Raw genomic sequence first — 19,897 nt, 5'->3', positions numbered from 1 at the left:
ATTTTGCAAGATGACGCAACGACTGTGGTTAAGGTCTTACGGTTTTGTGTCCTGTCCAATTTGTTGCCTCGGGTTTTAGGAAGAGGGTTTTAATGTGCTGCTGGGTGACTGGCTCACCCAGGTTTTAGCTAAGAGGTCCGCCAGTCACAATTACCTCCTTGTTTCCCTTCAGTTTCTGCTCTCTTTTCCTTGTGTTTCCTTTCCTTTGTTAGTGTGTTCCTTCTCCTCTTGTTTTGCCTCTGTATGTGGGGATTTGGAACTGCGTCAGGTCTGCGTCTTTTAGCCATTCTTGATTGCTGTTCATCTTAGTCCCTTCACTGCATGTGTTCCTGTTTTTATGTGTTTGGGCGCTGATGACCGCGCTGTTTAGCGCCCGTAAACGTCAAACACACACACACACACACACACACACACACACACACACACACACTATTGTATCACAAACTTAATTGTTTTTGCTTTCAGAGTTTATGGGCTTTACAACATCATTCACTGGCCCACCTTGTTCTGAGATAAGGTTCCCATGCATTTTTCTGCCTCGTCTTGCCTCTCCAACATATTGGTGTTCACGTTCTGTATCCTCTTCCAAACATTTCTCAGAGTTCTCACAAACTCTTGGACTGAGTGTCCATTCCTGCTTGCTTTCTGCTTGATCATATCAAATGGTAATGACATCTTTATGCTACCTTGAATGGTGGCAGCCCCATGTGGCATGCTCTTTTGAATTATACACACTCACTGCAAAAGATAAATGCATATCCCAGACTGTACGGTGGGAGTTGATGTAATAATTAAGCATCGTCTCAACCATTCAATGAACTCAGCCTGTCCTTCCATTAGACTGAGGGTAAAGTGGACTAATTCTTAATTTCTTCACTCTCATCAATCGACAAAACTCCTTCATAAGTTCATTCCCTGATCCATTGCACCCAACTATTCACTAGTGCTTGTGTGACTGTGGCTGCGACTGCATGTGACTGCCTGTTGGTTTGGCATTGGTACCATCTCAATATAACTAGAGAAATGGTCTATTAGAGTCAGCACAGAATGATTCTATGCTGGAGTTTGGTCAAATGGTCCTTACGCATCCACCCCAAACATCTGAAATGGTTCCATAGCTTCTGGCAATCTATTCAATAATACGCGTTTTTTACTCAAATCTATATGCTTTGCACGCTGCACACAATTCTTGACCTACTGAAAGACATCACTTTTTCATCCATACCACAAGTACTTCTCCGCCACTCTCAGATTTTGGGTTTTTGCTCTGCACCCACTGTGGCCAGACGAAATGAGATCATGCATCTCTTGAAGCCCCTATTTCCTTAGCTTTACTGGTATTATCGCTCAAGGCCCCAGTTTTGTCTTCTTACATAACAACCCATCATATAACTGAACTGCTGCTGCATACTGCATTTATTACATTCTCCTTCATCACTCTGTGCTGCTTACCACCTAGCAACACCATGACATAATACTTGTGTCACCACTACCTTTCTGTTTAATGCTTCCACATTTCCATGTTTCTTCTCCAGTCTGTGGACTACTTTGTACTCAAATTCACTGAGTTTTAATGTTCATATCCGGACGGTCCTTCAAACCGAGTAACTGCTTCAAAGCAGCATGATCAGTCACTACTTTCAACTTTCTCCTGCAGAGGTAACACCCAAAGTATGTTACTCTTTACGTTAGGCTAAGCTTCTTGCTCTCTGTATTAGAATAATTTCTCTTGGCCCTATTCAGTTGTCTCGAAGCAAAAGCAATAGCGGGTTCATCTACATTGACCTCCTAGCTGAAGACACACCCAAGAGCATGGATCGATTCATCGTATGATGATATTAATTTCTTCTGAAAATCCAGGAACAATGACGCTGGACACAACATCAACACTTTCTTCAGCTCATCAAATGTTTCCTGACACTCCACAAAGCACACAAATTTGATACCCTTTCCAAGGAATGTGTAAGCAGTTGCACTATAGTGACAAACCCTCTCACAAATCTCCTGTAATAATTTGTGAGGTCGAGGAAAAACTGTAATTATTTGCTCATCTCTGGTGCTGGAAAATACCAGGAAAAACTTAATTCTTTGCTTATCCCTCGTGCTTGAAAATCTAGCACAACATGTATCAATATCATGTTGGTCCTCATACCATCCTTACTATGTACAGGTCCTAAGTAATTCACTTCTTCCAATGCAAAATGACACTTCCAGGTACTCAATGTGAAATTTGCAGCCTGTACTCTCCTGAATACTTCTCCCAGTCGCTGCTTATGATCTTGCATTTCTCCCGAAAAAACAATTACGTCATATAAGTACGCTAAATGTTGATGAGACTTTAAACCCGTCAACACTTCTTCTAACAAATTCTGAAAGTTGCTGATGCATTCTTCAATCCAAATGATGTTTTTCTTTACTGGTAATTTCCTCATGATAACAAAAGCAGTCTTCAGTATTTCATCTGGAGTCACCTCCAACTGATGGTACTCACTTCTCAACTCCATCATTGAGAAATATACTGGCATTGCCCAGGATTATTAATTGTTTCCATGGTATTTGGAATGGGTTAATCATCTGTAATCATCTTACTGTCCGAAAGATGATACTTATAGCAAAATCAATACTTTCTTGAGCTGTTTGCAGATTTTTTGGATATAATTACAGTTCTGACCCCCAGGGGTTACCACTTTCTTCAAATTCTGTGCCAGCCTCACTCGTGCGTGGAGACCCTTGGGTGCCCAAGTGTGCACCCTCTTAGACATTTCCAGTGCCAAATACCTCAGGAATGCCCTTTGCTCAGTTTCCTGTAACAACAGCGTGTTTTCCCCATCACTCTGCATTGACTGGTATGTACACACCTTGATTTTCCTAATTCTGTCTGAAACATCCTCTGTGGCTTCATTAGACCTCTTTGCAATAACACTTAGCTGCTCACAAAATCTGTGCACTATTTTGTTTCTGGTACCTTTTCAGTAATCCCTGTTTTAGTTACACAAAAGTTTTTGCCTTCTTTTAGCTTTTCTGTGCATCATACAAAGGTCTTTGCTTTTCCTGAAAGGTGTTATCTCACTACTTACAATAATTTTTTGTCTGATCAACCCTCTATATAAACAAATGGCAAGAGATCCTCCACAAACAATAACACATCCTCAAATGCCCTACCAGAAAAAGGAGTAACAAGGTTCACAACAGATAGATCTAATCCTAGATTCTGTGTTCTTAATAATCTCAACTCCTCAATCCTTGCTGTTTACCCAATAGGATTTAATCATTTGTCAGGTTTATTTGTTAAATATCCATTTTTCTTCCTTTTTTATGTTAAGTTACAAAATTTGCCAGCTTTAGATAATCTTTGACTGCAGGATCAATTGTTAAACCAATGTTTTGCAGCCATTTCAGCTGCTGTGCATAAAGATGACCCTGTGACATTTAGCAAGTTATTCTTTCAGTTGGGTCGTACATTTGACCACCCTCCTTAAACGTCTTCAGCCCCTTCGTCATCAAATGCACCATGTTAAAGGATTTGCCAAGCATGCTTGACCATTTTCGACACAAGGGAAGTGAGCTTATGGTTGTGTGCCTCTTCTGGAATGCAGTGTGTGAAAAACCACTCATTACATTTCAGGCACTCCTAGTGCAGCTATATGGTGTCAGCATGATGGTTGCTCTTTTAACTACCGACCTGTGGCTAGTAAAGTTCTTACTCAGTTATTTCCTGGTCACTGGATAGGACATGAAGGTAGTATCATCAGACCTGCATGAACACCTCGTGTGATGCCACTGTACTTTTTTCTCTGGAGCAATCTCAAAATATGTGCACAAGTTGCAAAAACCCAAGAGTATTTTAAATTTCCTATTACTACAGTCTGATTAGAAGATCTTGCACCAGCAACTGCAGATGTATACTTCAGTAGACAGTGGACGTTCTGAAGACACAATGGCGTAAATGGAATTTTCTTTTGTGATTTCCTTTATGTTTCCTAGTTGATGTTCTAATTTTATGATTTAAACATATTTCTCAGAATTAAGCGCATGTTAACTTTGTCTATACTAGGCTATTTTCTTCATACTTCACTTTTATTTGTTAAAAATCTATTCAATTTGTGATACTTACATTTCTTTCAAGGCTTGGCAGAAACAAAGGCAGAACTGTTGCCGTAGACAACTAATGAATCAAATTTAGATGCTACATCCTTAACCTTCCACTGGTGCATGGACCAGTCATACGTAGTCATGTGTTACTAGTATCCATTTTAAATTAAACTTTTCTCAGCTGTTCTCAATTTATAATTAGATTTTTTAATCAGTGTCAAGCAGAAGTGGTCCATCGACAGTTCTGTAAGACAGCATGAACTACGTAAGACAAAAATTTCTTTGATGCTCAAAATGGATAAATCCTTACTCATAATGTTGTAGTTCCTGTGAAGCTACTTATTGAAATTCAAATAGTTAAATGCCGGTTAATTCATTTTATATCTATGATGATAGAAGCAGAAATTAGTATTGTTCCATTTGAAAATATGAAGTTGATACTGATGTATTTGTAGTTAGTGTAACTATGAGAGATCACAATTCATTTTTAATGGGGACATTCTTATAAATCATCTGGTTGAAAACAGAATCACAATACCACAAACTGCTCTTGAAATATTTGATGTGAGATTCAACATACAGTAGAACCCCTCTAATGCGTCACCTTCGGGACCGGGACCATGGTCGGAACGAACAAAAGGTCGGATTATCCGAAAAATATAATATTTATTGCAGAAAATATAAAAAGACATTTAGTACAAAAAATTAAACGATTTAAGAACTAAAAAACGTCTACAGTAATATAAAAAGATGTCTTTTACACAGTGTTAATCAATATATTAACTAAAAATCGTCTACACCCACTATAATATGTATTGGTTTTCAAAAGAAAAACGACAAACAAGTTACAATACTGTACTGTACTTAATAACGTATAAATTATATATACTGTAAACTAAAAAATGTTTACAGCACTGTATATAAAAAGAAATTTTTTACAAAGAAATAAACTACTGTATGTATAAACTAAGAAATGATTATACTGTATGCATTGTTTTTACAGTAAAAACGAAAACACATTACTTGGAAAATAAGTCGGTGATACATTTTTGTTTAGCAGATGTTATTCTAGATTTATCTGCTGTGTCCCTCCCGGGTGAATCTACAGTGATAAGTACTGTAGAGAACACGGAATAAAGCAATCAATGACATTTTATAATCCCAACAAAGGATAAAACTGCATAATAATGTTCAGTATAACAATATGCATAGCGATAGACACCACAACAATGGCCTGACAGGCGTCCACTCAGTGACAAGTCGGCACAGACTCGCGAGCCTCAGCATGGTCGGACTAACCGGAGTGACGGACCATCCAAGGTCAGATTAGAGGGGTTCTACTGTACTTACATTTTGTTGCTAGTATTTCAGAAATTCGTTTAGTAATTATGGATCTAAGTAAGTGTGGAAATTTTTCAGTTCTGTAGATGATGCATTTGATGTACTGTGGTTTACTTATGCTGTTTGTCGCTCTGAAAGTCTACCACAGAAAAACGCCAGTATTCAGTAAAATTTAATAGTGCTCTTTGATGGAAGTAACAGTCCTTCTGTAAAAAGGTCTTTCAATTTAAAATTACTCTGAAATGTATCTTTACAGGTCTGTAAAAAGGTCTTTCAATTTAAAATTACTCTGAAACGTATATTTACAGGAAACAAGATCAACAAGTGCATTGAGCAACTTGATAGTAACATCAAGTGATTTACCTACACCATCCGATATTTTTCTTGATGTGGATAGTAGCGGAATCAGTTGTCCTGTTAGTTGTGTGAAATTTTCCACATGTTCACCAACTTCACATGCCAGTGATGCATCTATTACGAAAGAAACTTCACTTTTCAGAAATGATGGTGATTCTCAGCCAGGGATTGCAGGAGAAGGTTGGTAGTTCTGTAGTAAAGTTTGTATAGTTTTGTAGTTAATTCCATATTCTGCAGATAATAAAATAAACATTATGATATGGAACATGTCAGTTTGATAAAAGGTTGCTGAGACAGTTAGTGTGTTTATGTATTTTCTTGCTAGTGTACGCTATCCATAAATAAATTCCAGTTGAGGGAAGATTTCATAAATCTACAATTGTGAATCATCTTCATAAATTGTGTTGTATGGCATAAACTTGTTAAGATGTAGTTATCAAGAGAAATTCTAATCAAGAAGCTCCATTGAACATATTTTGCACTTAGAATTGACACAAGCACTGGGGGAGACTGAATACTGGTAACCTTAAAATAAAATCTGAGAAGAAATGTAAAAATGAGTGCAGGAGAAAACAAAAGATTCTTTTAATTTGTAGAGTGGTCACAAGAACATTTTTTAGAAATATTATTCATTGTCTGAGTGAATAGTAAAATTAAAAAAGAAAACAAAGAACAAGAGCTTGTGACTTTGAAGGGTGGCAGTTTACTTCACTGGTATTATAAAACATTATGGATCCAGCAATGATACTATTCTAGGGAGTACACAGGAAAGTGGACAGCAAAGTTCCAATTAACTAACATAAAAGGGCTAAAAATGAATAACAAAATAATTGCTGTATGGAAAGATGCTTTCCTTCTGAGCAACGTTTGTAAGAAAAATCCATTCTCCTCTCCTTCTGAACAGAGAATCTGTCAGTGACGTGTTCATCAACCTCTCCGATGCTGCATATGAAGTCCTGCTCAGTGGAGAGTACCACTAGTGTTATTAGCCTCTCTTGGCTCATAGTAGCTCACAGAAAAGATTTTATTCTCTTCAGAATAGAAAGAGATTGCTCCATGTTGTCATTGGTATGGTAACAGTCACTTTCAGGAGTTCATTGTTTCACTAAAAGACTCTTGCAAATTATTTTCGAGCAGGAATTGCAGAAGTGGAACAGCATCCATGAGAATTCTAAATTCATTGCTCATGTATTGTATCTGAAGCTCCATTTTCAGCTTATTGTATTCAAGGAAAGCATATATTTCACAAGACCTTTACAACAATGTTTGCAGATTATTGACTTGTATATAAACCAAAAACTTTTTGGAATTAAATAAAGTTACAATGACAAGATGAAATCAAAGGGTCCAGTAACTTGAGTGATAATTGTATCCCACACTTCTTTTGCGGCAGCAGTTTTTGGAATTTCATTTCCCTTTCTCTCTCTCTCTCTCTCTCTCTCTCTCTCTCTCTCTCTCTCTTCACAGGATGCAAGTGGCACTCTAAACATGGGAATTGTGTCAGTGATGCTACCTCAGACGCGCTGTATAGCTCTTTTGACATGTTCTACTCCTTGTTGTATAGTCAGTGGGTCAACTGCTTGTTTTTGTAATTGACTGCACACTATGTCAATATGTGGCATAATATGATCGAATAAAAACAACCAAAACTGAAATGCTGGGTGCTCTAATTTCATGTGGAGCCCTCTCATCTGTGTAAGTGTAGTAGTTCTGCCGAGGTGTAAGTTCAATTTACTGAAGGCATTACACAAGCGACTCTCTATTTTCATACACAGCTTGTACAGTTTTTGATTACAGTTTTATCTTTTGTTGAAAACATGGCAGACTTTCCTGTTCAGAATGTCAGTTAACATTTCTGTGTTCTGGGATGAACTATGAAAAAACTGGGAATCTCACTAAAGTCAGCAAAAAAATTCTGATGTCTTTACTGTTACTCATTGCTTGGGCTAAAATCAGATCAGCTTATGGGCACAGCGAAGAACAAAATAGACTTGTTTAATATGCTCTTTGAGGAGAGTTTGTGCACCTGAATGATGACCACTCATAATAGCTGTACCATCATAGCTTTAAGAAATAACATTATCGAATTATCCAGTAAAGTTTCTTTAAGTGATATGGATAAACTTTTAGCATCATGTTCATGAGCAATGAGGAAAGACCAAAGGCTTTCTACAGACCTACCCTCAGAAAAACATATCTGATAACCACAGTGAAATTATTGAGGTATCTGTTGTCTCATCTGCCATAACTGACACAAATTCAGCAGCAGCGATTTCCTTTTGTACTCTGTCTTTATAAATACAAGAAAGTAAATCATTTTGAATATGTTTCAAGCACCTTTGAAAATAGTAGCCTTCAGAAGGCTAAGCACAACATCAAGTTCAGCAGTGTCTTCTCCATGAAACATGAGCTCAAAATCACCACAAAATTTAATACAATCTACAATTTTAGAGAGAACGTAATGATTTTTACAAATCTGGTGAGGGTGTGTTTCAATGTACTGTTTATGAGGACTGTTCAGCTGTTGTCTAATGTCATGTTTCCCTAAAAATTGTGCTCTAGCTGTGTGGTCATAAGTGATTTAGAATGCTCATGTTTTTTTTTTTTTTTTTCTGTGATAAATGTCCCAAATTGTCCCAAATGTCCGAGTAATCTCACATCCGGCATTTTCTTTTATAAACAACAAACATGGAAAACACTACAATTTGTTCTTAATACCACAACCACATATCCATTCTGCTTTCCTGTAAATGTCTGGTCTGAAAATCCTTACACTTTTAATACTTTTGTTATTAGTTTTCTTGACTAACTTGATATCCAGTTTCAGTCTTCCTAGGAATTTCATACAGAGCTTATCTTCAAACAACAGGAAGAGAAATTAATTTCACCAACTCTCTGCACTGAATTATCACACATATTAACTTCATACTGTAGACACCGTGCTCCTGAAAACTCATGTCTTCAAACTCACAACTGCGTATTGAATCCTCGCATGTGACAAACAGTGAAAGTTGGTCACAGTATTGGTAACTTGACCGCACTGGCAACTAGACTCTAGAACAACCCACTTTTCTCTCAGCATTACTGAGTAGTTTTATTGTAGTATTTATACAGTATGCAACTGAGTGACAGCACTTGGAATTTCTAGATGGCAGTAGATTTTCAATCAACTGTGGCGGTGTGCAGTGGAAGGAATGTGACCAACGCAAAGGTAAGCTTACATCGCACATTCAGTATCCCCGCCTGCAGACATCGCGAAGGAGTCAGATGAGCTGGCATGCATAGCACAGCAGAATAGTGCAGAAACCTGCCATAGAGGGCACATGCGACTCATGGTGTGAGCAGACCTGCTGACAGAAGTGTGTACCTGCAGGTGGCAGTAAGCTGATGAGGCCAGTGCTTACATTGCATTTACCCGCTGAAGACCTCACCTAGCTCTTCATGCTGCGTGTTGTTGTGAAGTTATACGTCATTAGTGGCCCACAGCAGCCACATGCTAAGTTTATTCCTATGCAGGTCTCTGCGTGGCTTCAGACACTCTGCTTCCTGTAGATTGATTTGCACAGCAAGTTTATATTATCTCATGGGCTTCTGCTCCCTGGTTACTACAGAGCCACTGTCTGTCCATAAAGTACCCGCACTGACAGTGTAGTGTAGCAGTGTTGTCATGCCTCTTCAGATACTAAAGCAAGGTAACTCAATGTTTATTCCTTAGTGTTCTGAAATAGTGCAAGTTCCAACTGACACATAATAACTCCCAGAACTACATTGGAACTAACTTTGTGTCATGTCAGTCATTGACATCTAACATTTTCACGAGTCACATTGAATTAACCCTTTATGTATGCCTTGGCTTCAGTTAGCTAATATTTTTCTGCAGGTTTGTATCAAATGCATTTTGAAGGTTGCTGTACAGGCAGACAATCAATCATGAGCTTACCAGACAACAAGATTAACTGGAAAGATCTCTTAAAATTATCAGGGCCACATGTTAATTTCATGTATGAGCAGTGGTAACCTCTGTTTCATATATGACACTTACCTTCTCTAGATAAACATTTATTTGAAGTTCAATGATGTAATAACAACAATATGGAAAGAATATACTTCTGTTCAGTACATAGAGGAGGCTTGGAGTCACAGACTGGTATAATGATAAGAATGTTAGAATTATCCAACTTTCGAGCACAGTTCTCCATTGTAAGTAGAACAACTCAAACACAGCTGGCTACTGCCACCTTTGTGTGCTGAGGTGTGGCTGCAACTGCATCTGAGCTGAGCAGTAATCTAGTTTTGGTTGGTAGTGTGAGTGCAGAAGAGGTGTGCATTGGGGAATGGGAGATGTAGCAGGGAAGGGGTGCAGAGACATAGTATGGGCAGCAAGGGGGGGGGGGGGGGGGGGGAGTATGGGAAGGGGGAAAGGGAGAAGGAAAGGAGGGAAGTAGAGAATGGCAAAGAATATGTAGTTGCATTGATAGGATAGAAGGCATTGGGTGGGAACATGGAAGATGGTAGGCAGATGGAAGACAAGGACTATTGCAAACTGACATCATGTGCAGTACAGAAAAGCAAGAATCTAGATGGCACAGACTGTGAAGCTGTCATTAAAGTGAAGCACATTGTGTTGGATGGCATGCTAATCAACTGGTTTGTCCAGCTGTCTCTTGGCCACAGTTTGGCTGTGGACATTCATGCAGACAGACAGCTTGTTAGCTCTAATGCCCTTGTTGAGTGCTGTGCAGTGATTGCAGCTGAGTTGGTAGATCACGTGGCTGCTTGCACAGGTTGCCCTGCCATTGATGGAGTATGTGTCTCCTGTAACAGGACTGGAGTACATGTAATACATGGTAGTGGGAGGTTGTATGGGACAGGTCTTGTATATAGGTTTGTCACTGGGATATGAGACATGAAACAAGCAGTTAGGAGCAAGGTGGGGTAGGGACAGACAAAGGTACTGCAGTGGTTGAGAGGGCAGCAGAATATCACAGTGTGAGGGATGGGAAGGACATTTCTCATTTCAGGGTACAATGAGAGATAGTCAAAACCCTGGCGGAGGATGCAGTTCAGTTGCTCCATCCTTGGTGATACTAAGTTACAAGATGAGTGCTCCTTTGTGCCTGTGACAGTGGATTGGGGAGGGGGGAGACGGTGTGGAGATCTGTTTCTGGACAAGTTTGGGAAGGTAATTTCAGTCTGTGAAAACCTTGGTGAGACATGTAGCATATTTGGAGAGAGACTGCTCATTTCTTAAGGTGTGGTGGACATAGAGAGTTAGAAACAGTCCTTTTGGAGGAACATCTGCAACTGAGCAATATATCAAACGCCCATATTCAGGTGTCCCAATGAAAATAGCAAGCAAGAGACAGAAGATAATTTTTACACACAGCAATACACATGAAGGGGGGAAAAATCATCAAAATCAGAAACAGTGGAATTCCCACAAGAGGTATGTCCACATGTGAGACCAAGCCATAATTGTGTGGGCTGAAAAAGGCCAGACATCAATAGTGTTATACGAGGCCAACTATGTAAGAAAGCACAGGACTTCCTCTCCAGCCCTATACTCAAAACATACTCGTTTAACCCCAAAGCTAAGTTCTTTGCAGAAATTAAGAAGACACTCAAAGAAACAGATACATTATTCACCCCATTTCTTCAAAAACTTTAATACTGATGAATCTGAGTATTCCCACTTTCAAAGGTGTCTTGAAGCTGGTGGGGAGGCTTACGTGCCTCAGTGATACAGATGGTCGTATCATAGGTGCAACCACAACGGGTGGGTATCAGTTGAGAGGCCAGACAAATGTGTGGTTCTTGAAGGGGAGGGGCAACCTTTTCAGTAGTTGCAGGGGCAACAGTCCGGATGATTGACTGATCTGGCCTATCTGGCCTTGAAACACTAACCAAAACGGCCTTGCTGTGCTGGTACTGTGAACGGCTGAGAGCAAGGGGAAACTACAGCTGTAATTTTTCTGGAGGGCATGCAGCTTTACTGTATGGTTAAATGATGGTGGCATCCTCTTGGGTAAAATATTCTGGACATAAAATAGTCCCCCCATTTGGATCTCCAGGCAGGGACTACTCAGGAGGATGTCGTTATCAGGAGAAACAAAACTGGTGTTCTACAGATCAGAGCGTGGAATGTCAGATCCCTTAATCGGGCAGGTAGGTTAGAAAATTTAAAAAGGGAAATGGGTAGGTTAAAGTTAGATATAGTGGGAATTAGTGAAGTTCGGTGGCAGGAGGAACGAGACATCTGGTCAGGTGAATACAGGGCTATAAATCCAAAATCAAATAGAGGTAATTCAGGAGTAGGTTTAATAATGAATAGGAAAATAGGAATGTGAGTAAGATACTACAAACAGCATAGTGAATGCATTATTGTGGCCAAGATAGACACGAAGCCCACACCTACTACAGTAATACAAGTTTTTATGCCAGCTAGCTCTGCAGATGATGAAGAAATTGATGAAATGTATGATGAGATAAAAGAAATTATTGAGGTAGTGAAGGGAGGTGAAAATTTAATAGTCGTGGGTGACTGGAATTCAAGAGTAGGAAAAGGGAGGGAAGTAAACATAGTAGGTGAATATGGATTGGGGGGAAGAAATGAAAGAGGAAGCCGTCTGGTAGAACTTTGCACAGAGCATAACTTAATCATAGCTAACACTTGGTTCACGAATCATAGAAGATGGTTGTATTCATGGAAGAAGCCTGGAGATACTGTCAGGTTTCAGATAGATTATATAATGATAAGAGAGAGATTCAGGAACCGGGTTTTAAATTGTAAGACTTTTCCAGGGACATATGTGGACTCTGACCGCAATCTGTTGGTTATGAACTGTAGATTAAAACTGAAGAAACTGCAAAAAGGTGGGAATTTGAGGTGATGGGACCTGGATAAACGGAAAGAACCAGAGGTTGTAGAGAGCTTCAGGGAGAGCATTAGGGAACGATTGACAAGAATGGGGAAAGAAATACAGTAGAAGAGGAATGGGTAGCTTTGAGAGACGAAATAATGAAGGTAGCAGAGGATCAAGAAGGTAAAAAGATGAGGGCTAATAGAAATCCTTGGGCAACAGAAGAGATATTCAATTTAATTGCTGAGAGGAGGAAATATAAAAATGCAGTAAATGAAGCAGGCAAAAAGGAATACAAATGTCACAAAAATGAGATCGACAGGAAGTGCGAAATGGCTAATCAGGGATGGCTAGAGGACAAATGTAAGGATGTAGTGGCTTATCTCACTAGGGGTAAGACATATACTGCCTACAGGAAAATTAAAGAGATCTTTGGAGAAAGGAGAACCACTTGCATGAATATCAAGAGCTCAGATGGAAACCTAGTTCTAAGCAAAGAAGGGAAAGCAGAAAGGTGGAAGGAGTATATAGAGGGTCTATACAAGGGCAATGTACTTGAGGACAATAGTATTGAAATGGAAGAGGACGTACATGAAAATGAAATGAGAGATATTATACTGCGTGAAGAGTTTGACAGAGAACTAAAAGACCTAATTCGAAACAAGGCCCTGGGAGTAGACAACATTCCATTACAACTACTGACAGCCTTGGGAGAGCCAGGCCTAACAAAACTCTACCATCTAGTGAGCAAGACGTATGAGACCATTGAAATACCCTCAGACATCAAGAAGAATATAATAATTCCAATCCCAAAGAAAGCTGGTGTTGACAGATGTGAAAATTACCGAACTATCAGTTTAATAAGCCACTGCTGCAAAATACTAACATGAATTCTTTACTGACAAATGGAAAAACTGGTAGAAGCTGACCTCAGGGAAGATCAGTTTGGATTCTGTAGAAATGTTTGAACATGTGAGGAAATACTGACCCTACAACTTATCTTAGAAAATAGATTAAGGCAAGGAAAACCTTCATTTCTAGCATTTGTAGACTTAGAGAAGGCTTTTGACAATGTTGACTGGAATACTCTTTCAAATTATGAAGGTGGCGGGGGTAAAATACAGGGAGCGAAAGGCTATTTGCAATTTGTATAGAAACCTGATGGCAGTTATAAGAGTCGAGAGGTATGAAAGGGAAGCAGTGGTTGGGAAGAAACTGAGACAGGGTTTTAGCCTATCCCCAATGTTATTCAATCTGTATATTGAGCAAGCAGTAAAGGAAACAAAAGAGAAATTTGGAGTAGGAATTAAAGTCCATGGAGAAGAAATAAAATCTTTGAGGTTCGCCGATGACATTGTAATTCTGTCCAAGATAGCAAAAGACCTGGAAGAGCAGCTCAACGGAATGGACATGTTCTAGAAAGGAAGATATAAGATGAACATCAACAAAAGCAAAATGAGGATAATGGATTGTAGTCAAATTAAGTTGGGTGAAGCTGAGGGAATTAGATTAGGAAATGAGACAGTAGTAAAGGAGTTTTGCTGTTTGGGGAGCAAAATAACTGATGATGGTCGAAGTAGAGAGGATATAAAATGTAGGCTGGCGGTGGCAAGGAAAGCATTTCTGAAGTAACATCGAGTATAGATTTAAGTGTCAGGAAGTCGTTTCTGAAAGTATTTGTATAAAGTGTAGCCATGTATGGAAGTGAAACATGGATGATAAATAGTTTAGACAAGAAAAGAATAGAAGCTTTCGAAATGTGGTGCTACAGAAGAATGCTGAAGATTAGATGGGTAGATCACATAACTAATGAGGGGGTATTGAACAAAATTGGAGAGAAGAGAAATTTGTGGCACAACTTGACTAGAAGAAGGGATTAGTTGGTAGGGCATATTAAGAGGCTTCAAGGGCTCATCAATTCAGTATTAGAGGGCAACATGGAGGGTAAAAATTGCAGAGGGAGACCAAGAGATCAATACACTAAACAGCTTCAGAATGATGTAGGTTGCAGTATGTACTGGGAGATGAAGAAGCTTGCACAGGACAGAGTAGCATGGAGAGCATCAAACCAGTCTCTGGACTGAAGACCAGAGCAACAACATCAGTGCTATCAATGCCCCAGATTACTTAATGGCTAAGGAATTGCAAAGTTTCCTCAGTAAGTATTACTTTCTTCCATGGTGGTCATGCCATCAGAACAGAGAGGAATTAATTACATACCTCAAACATGTAACTGTAACCAGTGATATGAATCTAGCAAGTCTTGATATCAAAAGCATGTATACAAATATTCCCTTTAAAGAGATGATTCCTGTTATTGATTCCAACTTATGGCTGTTCTCTCATTTAGATTCACAAAAAATTAATGAATTCCTTCATTTTCTCAGAATTGTTCTGGACCATAATTACTTTGCATGCAAGGATACCATATATGGACAAACTGACAGGTTATCCATGGGAACCCTCATTCCCAATATAATAGCTAATATTTTCATTAATCTCATTGAACATCAGTTTTTTCTGAACCGACTCACACCAATGTCAAAGAGCAGTATAATACAGAAGGTATGTCAGAGGCATCATACTTTTGTATAATAGGACCGACACCCAGCTGCAACTTGTTCAATACGACTTTAACAAAATGGACCCCAAGATTCAGTGTATGATAGAATACCACTCTGGCTTTACACTCCCATTTTTAGAACTGGAATATTTCATTACAGGTCAGTAAAGTTCACTCTAACATATTTAGGAAACCAACTACGACTAGTTCTATTACTTATTGCTCTTCATTTTATCCAAAGCAACAAAATATGGCAGTTGTTCATGCAATGCTTTACTGCATGGCTACAGTTCCCCTCTCAAAACAAAACTACCGGTGTGAGTTCTATACCATTAAATTCATAGCATATGCTAATGGCTACCACCCATTTGTTGTTTATGTTATTCACCAGGAAATGCAATTGAAAGACGCTTCCAACGATCGGTACCAGACTACCCTGTCATCTACTAGTAATGATAACTCAAAAAAATTCTTTGCAGGATCCCATACGTAGGTGTTATATCTGTCAGGATCAACAAATGGCTTAGAAAAAAGGGAGTTATACCTGCCTTCTACACTCCGCTTAAGGTCAGGCACTGATTGAAGCACCACAAAACCAAAGAAAACAATCACTAAGCACAACTGGGTATCTATCGTATCCAGTGTAGTGAATGACCTTCCACAAACACAAGCCAAACTGGCCGCTCCTTTAACATTCAGTTCAGAGAGCATCAAGATCTTAACAATTCCAAATGTGCTCTCGCATTTCAAATATAAACACAAATTGCATCATTCTCCATATTCAGTGCAAAGGCCCGATTTTAAACGTTTTAGGAGAAATAGAAATCATCTACAGTATTTGCCATGACCTGTGAGCATATTGAACAAGCAAACTGTGCTTAACACTCCACTTGTTGCATCACTATGAGGAACATTGGAGGTCGCATTGTGTCTGCATGATACAGGACCAATTTTGCATCATTACCTTCAATTAACCCCAGATGTTGGAGAGAATAAGTAAACAAAATGCAGAACAAACCATGTATGTAGTAAATTTTAGCAACAGAACATTAATTTATGAAAAGTAGAAATAGAACTTTTATGCATTAACATTTAGAAACTTTACTCAGTATACAGTATTTGTATCTAGAATATACAGGGTGCGTCAAAAAAATGTATACACACTTTGAAGCATCATAGAAAATTTATTTCCGGTTCTACAATGTTAAATTTCTGGAAATGGAAAGCTTAAAGTCCAATTGGAAAAATAAATATACTATGCAAATGTGGTTAATGTTCAAACTTGTGGCCTTCAGCATCAATACATTTCTGAGTATGAGTCACCACTGATTCTGTACATCGTACCAAAGTGTCCAATGACATTTCTGCACACACCTCCTGAATCTCATTCCAAAGTGTGTCCAGGTTATGTGGTTTATGTTTGTAAACCTCATCTTTCACTGTGCCCCATAAGAAGAAATCCAGTGGCATGAGGTCTGGACAGCGTGTAAGAAACTTGATTGGTCCACTGGCCTGGCACACTGTGGTCCAGGTATGCTCGTATGTCCCTATGATAGTGCAGTGGGGCGCCATCTTGTTGGAAATAAAACTCATGATTACTGTATAATGCATGAATGGCAGGTATGAATGTTAGGTACATTTCTCCAGTAACAGTACCTTCAAAGCGGAAAGGCCCAATGAGTCCCCTTGCAGACAAATCACACCACACATTTACACCAGGCAAATTCACAGCCTTTTCAACTGTAATGTGAGGATTATCTTCAGCCCAGTACACACAATTGTGCCTATTGACAATGATGTCCAACATGTTGCCATCAAATAAACATGCCCATGTATCTAAAATTGAGTATATGTCTCGAGCTCTACTGATCAGGCCCAGGATTTTCCTAAGTAGGTCATGACTTCCCCTTTTTTATGAACGGTAAGGAGTTTGTTTCCAGGAAAGGAGTCAATGACTTCCTTGCCCTTCTTTTTATGGCAAACATAGAATTCATTGTCCTCTTCGCCCTCAGATGAAACATTCATGTTGCTTTGCTCCGTTTCAGAACTGTACTGATGTTCGTCGATTATTTCCTCCGCATCTGTGTCACAGTCTTTCTTTTGGTACATTGCACACTGTATGCCATAGGATTGGTACCAGGCCTGAAGGACCTGGTGCAGAACTCGAGAAACTCGAAATGTCATTAGGACTCATGTCACACCTGTCAAATCGGAGTTTGTGTATGATTTCAATGTCTGAAGGATTACTGAGATCATATTTTGGTCCAGTGTCCATAATGACCTGTAACAAGTCAACGATAGTATATCATCATCCAGAAACATTCATAGATAGCCATAAAGCGGTACATATATCATATGTATCATATATAATCGAATTATATGTGTGAAATATGTATACTTATTTGGCTGAGGTATTTTATTGGCGAGTAAATGACTACAAATGAGAGACATCACTATGTAAATGACTTCAATCAAACATGAAAGTCAGGAGGCAGACACTATGTGTTTACGTGAAATATAGTTGTGTGGTATCTCTGCTTTACAAAACGGCCTCACACCCGTTAAACTGAAGGGACAAGGTCACCACATGACTGGCACTCGTCCCACAACTAGGTAAAGGAATAGGAGACAGGGGGAGCTTGGTCTGCACGTGTGCGGGTCACCTAGTACAAGCATACATGGCTTTTTATCTGAGATATCACACGCAACCACTGGAGTGTTAAGCACACAGGTCTGCTGAATAACTTTTCTTTTTTGAAGCAACATCCAGCCTCATTTCCTTCTCTTTCTAGTTTCTGATTATTGAACGCAATGTTGTTGTTGTTGTCTTCAGTCCTGAGACTGGTTTGATGCAGCTCTCCATGCTACTCTAACCTGCGCAAGCTTCTTCATCTCCCAGTACTTACTGCAACCTACATCCTTCTGAAACTGCTTAGTGTATTCATCTCTCGGTCTCCCTCTACGATTTTTACCTTCCACACTGCCCTCCAATGCTAAATTTGTGATCCCTTGATGCCTCGGAACATGTCCTACCAACCTGTCCCTTCTCCTTGTCAAGTTGTGCCACAAACTCCTCTTCTCCCCAATTCTTTTCAATACCTACTCATTAGTTATGTGATCTACCCACCTAATCTTCAGCATTCTTCTGTAGCAACACATTTCGAAAGCTTCTATTCTCTTTTTGTCCAAACTATGTATCGTCCATGTTTTATTTACATACACGGTTGCACTCCATACAAATACTTTCAGAAACAACTTCCTGACACTTAAATCTGTACTCGATGTTAACAAATTTCTCTTCTTCAGAAACTTATTTCTTGCCATTGCCAGTCTACATTTTATATCCTCTCTGCTTCGACCATCATCAGTTATTTTGCTCCCCAAATAGCAAAACTCCTTCACTACTTTAAGTGTCTCATTTCCTAATATAATTCCCTCAGCATCACCCGACTTAATTCGACTACATTCCATTATCCTAGTTTTGCTTTTGTTGATGTTCATCTTATATCCTCCTTTTAAGACACTGTCCATTCCGTTCAACCGCTCTTCCAAGTCCTTTGCTGTCTCTGACAGAATTACAATGTCATTGGCAAACCTCAAAGTTTTTATTTCTTCTCCATGAACTTTAATTCCTAATCCAAATTTTTCTTTTGTTTCCTTTACTGCTTGCTCAATATACAGATTGAATAACATCAGGGACAGGCTACAACACTGTCTCACTCCCTTCCCAACCACTGCTTCCCTTTCATGCCCCTCGACTCTTATAACTACCATCTGGTTTCTGTACAAATTGTAAATAGCCTTTCACTTCCTGTATTTTACCCCTGCCACCTTTAGAATTTGAAAGAGAGTATTCCAGTCAACATTGTCAAAAGCTTTCTCTAAGTCTACAAATGCTAGAAATGTAGGTTTGCCTTTCCTCAATCTATTTTCCAAGATAAGTTGTAGAGTCAGTATTGCCTCACATGCTCCAACATTTCTACGGAATCCAAATTGATCTTCCCCGAGGTCAGTTTTTCCATTTGTGTGTAAAGAATTCATGTTTGTATTTTGCAGCTGTGACTTATTAAACAGATAGTTCAGTAATTTTCACATCTGTCAACACCTCCTTTCTTTGCTATTGGAATTATTATATTCTTCTTGAAGTCTGAAGGTATTTTGCCTGTCTCATACATCTTGCTCACCAGATGGTAGAGTTTTGTGAGGACTGGCTCTCCCAAGGCTGTCAGTAGTTGTAATGGAATGTTGTCTACTCCCGGGGCCTTTTTTCGACTCAGGTCTTTCAGTGCTCTATCAAACTCTTCACACAGTATCATATCTCCCATTTCATCTTCATCTACATCCTCTTCCATTTCTATAATATTGTCCTCAAGTACATCACCCTTGTATAGACCCTCTATATACTCCTCCACCTTTCTACTTTCCGTTCTTTACTTAGAACTGGGTTTCCATCTGAACTCTTGATATTCATACAAGTTGCTCTCTTTTCTCCAAAGATCTCTTTAATTTTCCTGTAGGCAGTATCTATATTACCCCTAGTGAGATAAGCCTCTGCATCATTACATTTGTCCTCTAGCCATCCCAGCTTAGCCATTTTGCACTTCCTGTCGATCTCATTTTTGAGACGTCTGTATTCCCTTTAGCCTGCTTCATTTACTGTGTTTTTATATTTTCTCCTTTCATC

The 19,897-nt window shown here is 39.1% G+C and overlaps 1 protein-coding gene across 2 annotated transcripts in view; it reads left to right on the top strand.

Annotated features, from left to right (window-relative positions):
- Positions 1-19,897, top strand: part of LOC126355135 (uncharacterized) — a 249,994-nt gene that overhangs the window by 94,718 nt on the left and 135,379 nt on the right. For both annotated transcript variants that reach the window (XM_050005322.1, XM_050005331.1), the window contains exon 4: positions 5,742-5,970. In XM_050005322.1, coding sequence (XP_049861279.1) covers positions 5,742-5,970 — 229 coding nt within the window. The remainder of the gene's footprint in view (positions 1-5,741; positions 5,971-19,897) is intronic.

The sequence above is a fragment of the Schistocerca gregaria genome, chromosome 1, assembly GCF_023897955.1.
Source record: "Schistocerca gregaria isolate iqSchGreg1 chromosome 1, iqSchGreg1.2, whole genome shotgun sequence".
Classification (NCBI taxonomy): Eukaryota; Metazoa; Arthropoda; class Insecta; order Orthoptera; family Acrididae; genus Schistocerca; species Schistocerca gregaria.
Note: the sequence above shows the minus strand (reverse complement) of the source record. Positions and strands in the feature narration are given on the sequence as shown.